The 6,000-nt window shown below is 43.0% G+C and overlaps 1 protein-coding gene across 5 annotated transcripts in view; it reads right to left on the bottom strand.

The window, feature by feature from the left end:
* The window catches only part of TAF6L (TATA-box binding protein associated factor 6 like), a 66,332-nt gene that overhangs the window by 5,112 nt on the left and 55,220 nt on the right, over nt 1–6,000 (bottom strand). For all 5 annotated transcript variants that reach the window (XM_073554639.1, XM_073554641.1, XM_073554644.1 and 2 more), the window contains 5 exons: nt 4,881–5,002; nt 3,820–3,883; nt 2,879–3,022; nt 1,565–1,666; nt 1,328–1,428 (listed from right to left, as the gene is read on the bottom strand). In XM_073554639.1, the coding sequence (XP_073410740.1) occupies nt 1,328–1,428; nt 1,565–1,666; nt 2,879–3,022; nt 3,820–3,883; nt 4,881–5,002 (533 nt within the window). The remainder of the gene's footprint in view (nt 1–1,327; nt 1,429–1,564; nt 1,667–2,878; nt 3,023–3,819; nt 3,884–4,880; nt 5,003–6,000) is intronic.

The raw sequence follows: 6,000 nt of genomic DNA, 5'->3' as shown, positions 1-6,000 counted from the left end.
TGTAACAGAAAGCGCCCGAATGCTTGGCGTGTCAAGAGGTACTGTCTCCAAAGTAATGACTGCGTTTGAAAGAGAAGGAAAAACGTCCGCAGCAAAGCACAGGTCCGGCCGAAAGTCGAAGTTGACAGAGAGACCGTCGGACTCGAAAGCGAATTGTGAGAGGATCGCAAGACCACGGCTCTGAAAATCACTGCTGAGCTCAATGAACACCTACAGAACCCAGTTCCCACGAAAAATGTTCGTCGGGAGCTGCACAAATCCGGATTCCACGGAAGAGCTGCAATTCGAAAACCGCTGCTCTCAATGACAAATGTTTCCAAGCGTTTAGAGTGGTGTAGAAACCTCCAGAATTGGTCCCTCGAGCAGTGGAAACATGTGATATTTTCAGACGAATCATCGTTTACCCTATTTCCGACCTCCGAGTTTATGTTTGGAGACAGCCGAAAGAAGCATTCCAGCCAGACTGCCTTCTCCCAACCATAAAACATGGCGGAGGTTCTGTGGAGATCCACTGGGCCAATGATATCCCCTTCATGGAAGAATTAACAGCCGAGAATATTTAGGCATTTTGGGAGACCAAGTGCATCCTATGGATCAAGCACTGTTCCTGGAGGGGAACGCCATCTTTCAGGATGATAATGCACCAATTCATACAGCTAGAATCGTTAAAGCATGGCACGAGGAACATTGTAATGAAGTTGAGCATCTCATCTGGCCCCCACAATCCCCAGACCTCAACATTATTGAGCATTTATGGCCGATTTTAGAGATTCAAGTTAGACGTCGATTTCCGCCGCCATCGTCGCTCAAAGAACTGTTTGGTGTTTTAACGGAAGAATGGGCTACAATTCCTTTGGAAAAATTCACACCTTGTATGAATTCATATCTCGGAGAACTGAGGCTGTCATCGCCGCAGAAGGTGGACCTACTTCATATTAAACTAACTTTTGTTGATGTTTCCATTGTTTTGTCCAACCCGTGTGTGTGTGTAAAATAAATATATATATATATATATATATATATATATATATATATATATATATATATATATATTTTAGTACCAGATATGCTTACATTACAATGCAGTCTTTCCTCTGTTCTGTGTGGATGAGATTTAACAATGTCTCATCCACCACGCTGGTACAGTAACTGCCAGCAGATTTTACGTCCCAAAAAAGAAAATGTGGTTCGAAATCTGCGGGTATCCCACATGTAGAAACATACCCTTCGCATTCCAATGCCATACAACGGTGGATAGAAACCAGTTCTATTACTATACTGTCACTTTGCAGCTAAATGCGTACACATTGTCTGGCCACAAGATTACCTGCCATCTGGAGTGATGCTCAAAGCAGTCAATGGATCTTCTCCAAAAAGAACCTCCAGAACCGGCCGTCTCTGTGTGGAGCTAGGATCATATAATCTAACCTGCCAAGAGTGAATTCAGTCAATTATGACTCCAGGCTTCAACATAAGCAATTAGATTGTTAATTAATGCTAAAAAGCAAGTTTCATATAAATTTTGTATTATCCATAATAATGATAGAAAAAACTTCACACTCACCTGATGATGACTCGTGCACGTCACTATTTTATCTGACTCTGGAATAAAATCCAGGTCACGAATCCAAACAGGCACCCGGAGATCTAACCAGTCATTCCTGACCTAGAGGAAGATGAACATGATGCAATATGGAGTTTAATATATGCAAATGAAAAAAATGACAAGTTATACAACCTGTCCATGTCAAGTGCAGAACAGTGCAGTAACGCAGTGCTAATCTCAGTGACTGCAGCAGAGGGATAATATGAACCATTACATTTTGTGAAGCCCAGGTATATAACAATTTGTTGGGAGGATTCCGTCTCGATCATTTACTTATCCGGGATCAAGCTTCTACAATGTTAAAAGGGATATAAAAAATTAAATAAACAAAAAGGTAGATTCTAGCACTATGTAAAATACTTTGCAGGGAAACATGCTTATACGCCAAGGGTGGGGGGGAGGGGGAGCGAATACAAAACGTTTGCACTTTTATTTTTTTGTGCACCACCTCACCTTTTCATAAGAAGAAGAGAGAAAATGATAGGTGAGGCTTAGCAGGGAGGAACATGGCCAAACGCTGCCTGGCAAGCCTACTATAATTTACACCAGAAAGTCTTGGTGCGATTCGATTATCAGGACTCGCTGCAATAGTAATCTGTGGCATTTGGATGGGAGCCCTGATAACGGACCTTCGACCTCCCATTATCCGAGGCTCTCTTGATTAACTGGCCTGGCACAATGTCACATGGGCGTCGTATGCTGCAATAATGCTGCCGCGCCAGGTCGGATCATTAAAAGCCGGTCCTCGGGGCTCCCGTCCAGCTACCACAGATTACTGATGAGGCAGATGAAGCCGGTCCTACTAATTGATTCACACCATCTCTAACTAGAAACTATTGTAAATGAAAGCAGAAATCCAGACCAGGTGACGTAGATTGGCTCATAGATGGCACAGATTTAATTTACTGGCGCATGAACAGGTGCCAAATTTTTAGGAAGTGTCCGTAAATTTAACTCCATTTATCTTTTTGATCAAATCTGTGGAACATAATATCCATTTGATAAATTTTTCCCAATGTGTGAGAACATAAGCTACAAACCAATAGAAAAAGCAAGAAGATTGAATACACGCTGCAGACTGGTCCAAGTAAGTGGATGTAAGGACAAGCCTGCTTCCATCATGTGGTAGCAAAGCTGCTTCCACCATTGACAATTTCCATTACTTTACATCTCGGACTCTCGATTAAAAAAAGGTATTCTTACTTTTAAATGGAATACCCCTTTAAACTTGTAAAACCTTACAAACATCGCAAAACGTCCCTTACAACTTACATTTTTGGCTCTGAAGATCGGCTCTTCTGGTCTCTGCAGATCCCAGATTTTTAAGTCATTCTCTTTGCCTCCAGTTCCTACTTTGTGACGCTGAGTATCACATAGCCGCATTTTCTCTACCGCGGCACCGACTTGCACTTCCAGCTGAAGAACATATTTAAGTGCACAAATATTACACAGATTTTCCATATGACCCTGAAACAGGGCAATATCTGCTTCTGGATATATGTTTGGTACATTAATACAGTCAATCACCTGCTAGACAACCAATTTTGGCAACCTTCCTAGACTAAGAGCCCTAACCCTAAGGGTATGTGCACATGCTGCGGATTGCCGCGCGGATTTTGTAAAATCCGCAGGTAAATCTGCAGGTCAAGAGACCTGCGGTTTTACCTGCGGATTGCTCTGCGGTTTTTCATCTCCTCAATGGAGGAGATGGCAAACCGCAGCGGAATCCGCAGAAAGAATTGACATGTCAATTCTTTCTGCGGTTTCAAAACCGCAGGCAAACCGGGCGGAAAAATCTGCACCGTCTGAACTGCGGTTTTCTTTTCCCATAGGGAATAATGGTACTGTACACCACAGCAAAAACTGCTGCGGACCCGCAGAAGCCAAATCCTCTGCGGAACCGCAGCAAAATCCGCAGCGTGTGCACACACCCTAAAGGGGCATTCTGCCTCTGCCCACTTCTGCATAGAAAAGCAAGTTGGGCCGGGGACACGATTCCTTATTTACTGAGGTCTGCAGGGTCGCATGCACGACTGATATCAGTTGATGTGAAAAGCAGGAATAACTTCATGTAACATTTTCTTTCTGGTAGAGAAGTTTATTTGCAGGTAACACCGTTACACTGAACCAAAATATACACAATGTACCAATAAACCATATTATGCAAGGTAAAGCACCTGGAAAATCACACACTTTATTCAGTCTCAACTCACATTTTCATTTGATCCTTCTTTCCACACCTTTAGCAGTCCGGACTCCACACACGTTACAAGAGCACTGAGAAAGAAAAAGATTCCTAATAATCAGCAATGCAAAGAATCCCGCCATGGCTTTAATAGGAAGGCCTTTCTCATAACTTAGGTTAGATCACTAACTGCTAGGGTAGTTTTTATTTAGAGCAATGCAGCGGCAGATTTTCCATAACTTTCTAACAAGCATCGCCACATCTTTTACCACACTCTTGCCTTGGAGTCACATTTGGCTATGATCTCATACAGTGAATCAACTGCAGATTTAGGACTTGTTCACTGCTGTTTTGCTTTAACGTGAAAAACAAAAAAACGTCGTACTTCACAGTACCAACAAAGTGAATGGGATTTCAGAAATCATATACTGTTTTTTTTTTTTTCTTTAAACATAATGTTTACAGAATGATTAAAAACACATTTCCACTGCACTATTTTACTCACTTTTTCACAGACCTGTGTCGGCCTGCGCATGGCTGCCGCTAAGCTCCGCCCCCTGCTGCGCCTCCTCCTGTTAGCTCCACCTATGGGCGCATGACTCTGCATGTGACCTGCGCACCATATCTTTAGCATTGAGTACGCAGGCCGTGCGCAGGTATGCGTTTTCCAGCGCATGCATCATTTTGACAGTGCGCTGAATGCACCGAAATGCAACACGTTGCGTTTGGCACAGGTCGGCGCACCGTCAAAAAGACGCATGTGCCGCAAAACGCATACCTGCGCACCCAATGCTAAAGATATGGTGCGCAGGTCACATGCAGTCATGAGCCCATAGGCGGAGCTAACAGGAGAAGGCGTGTCAGGGGGCAGAGCTTAGCGGTGGCCATGTGCAGACCGACACAGGTCTGTGAAACGCTAGTGTGAAACTAGCCTTATATAGCGCCATTAATTCCACAGCGCTTTACAGACATCATCAGCACTGTCCTCATTGGAGTTCACAATCTAGATTCCCCATTATGTAAATCTTCCTGCACTACAACAACCCTACTTCTTTACCTAATAAGTGTCAATGTACAGCAGTTACTCACTTGTCCAGCACACCAAGACCCCGAAATGCTCCCTCGCCACCTCTGCACTCATGAAATTCAGTAAATTTTGATTTTTCAGTGTTGAAGACTCGTACAGTCCCATCTCGGAGGCCCAGCAGCACCTGAATTGACATGGAAGTGAAACAAAATGTCATTTCAATATATACAGGGTGGGCCATTTATAAGGATACACCTAAATAAAATGGGAGTGGTTGGTGATATCAACTTCCTGTTTGTGGCACATTAATATAGGGGAGTGGGGACACTTTTCAAGATTGGTGGTGACCACAGCGGCCATTTTGAAGTTGTCCATTTTGGATCCAACTGTATAGATGGCCCACCATGTATTTATCATACGTTTAACAAAAAAAAAAAAAATTTAATCATAAGGGCATGTGCACACATTGCGGATTTGCCTGTCCAAATTTTCTGCGCAGATTCTGCATCTCTTGGCAGAAAATGCACTTAAAAATCTGCGTGGTTTTTTTATGCGTTTTTGTAAGCTAAATAAAGACATTTAACAAAAAAGAAAAAAAAATTGTGATGTCATTTCCTTGTCAACCTCTTCTTTTACATACTCCATTGAAGAATAACGTTTAGGCTATGTACTCACGTTAGCGTTTTAAAATGCTTACAAAACCGGACTCCTTCCCAGAAAACGCGCGTTTTATTTCTGAGCGTTTTTGTGCAAAACCGCGCGTTTGATGCGTTTTTTTTCCGCGCGTCTTCTGGACACATAGGAAACGGTGAAAAATGCGGACCTATGCAGAAAATAATGAGCATGCTGCGTTTTTAGCCGCTAAGCATTTCCTGAGCAGAAAAAACGCATCCATTGGCACAAAAAGCCAAAAACGCATTTAAATGCATGGGAAGCTTATTTTAAGCGTTTCTGAAGCGTCTGATCCGGCACAAACGCCTTAAAAAAACGCAACGTGGGCACACAGCCTTACACACACAAAGATAAATACCAAGCCCGATGTTTAGTAATAAACATAATAAAATGATACATAAAGAATTAAAGATACACACAAAATCTGCATAAGGCCGGGGTCACACTTGCGGGAAATTCGCACGAGTCTCGCACCTCAGTACCCGGCACTCGGACCGATGTGTTCGCTGC

This window comes from Dendrobates tinctorius, unplaced genomic scaffold (assembly GCF_039654945.1).
Source record: "Dendrobates tinctorius isolate UK_male_01 unplaced genomic scaffold, ASM3965494v1 ptg000211l, whole genome shotgun sequence".
In the NCBI taxonomy this organism is placed as follows: domain Eukaryota; kingdom Metazoa; phylum Chordata; class Amphibia; order Anura; family Dendrobatidae; genus Dendrobates; species Dendrobates tinctorius.
Note: the sequence above shows the minus strand (reverse complement) of the source record. Positions and strands in the feature narration are given on the sequence as shown.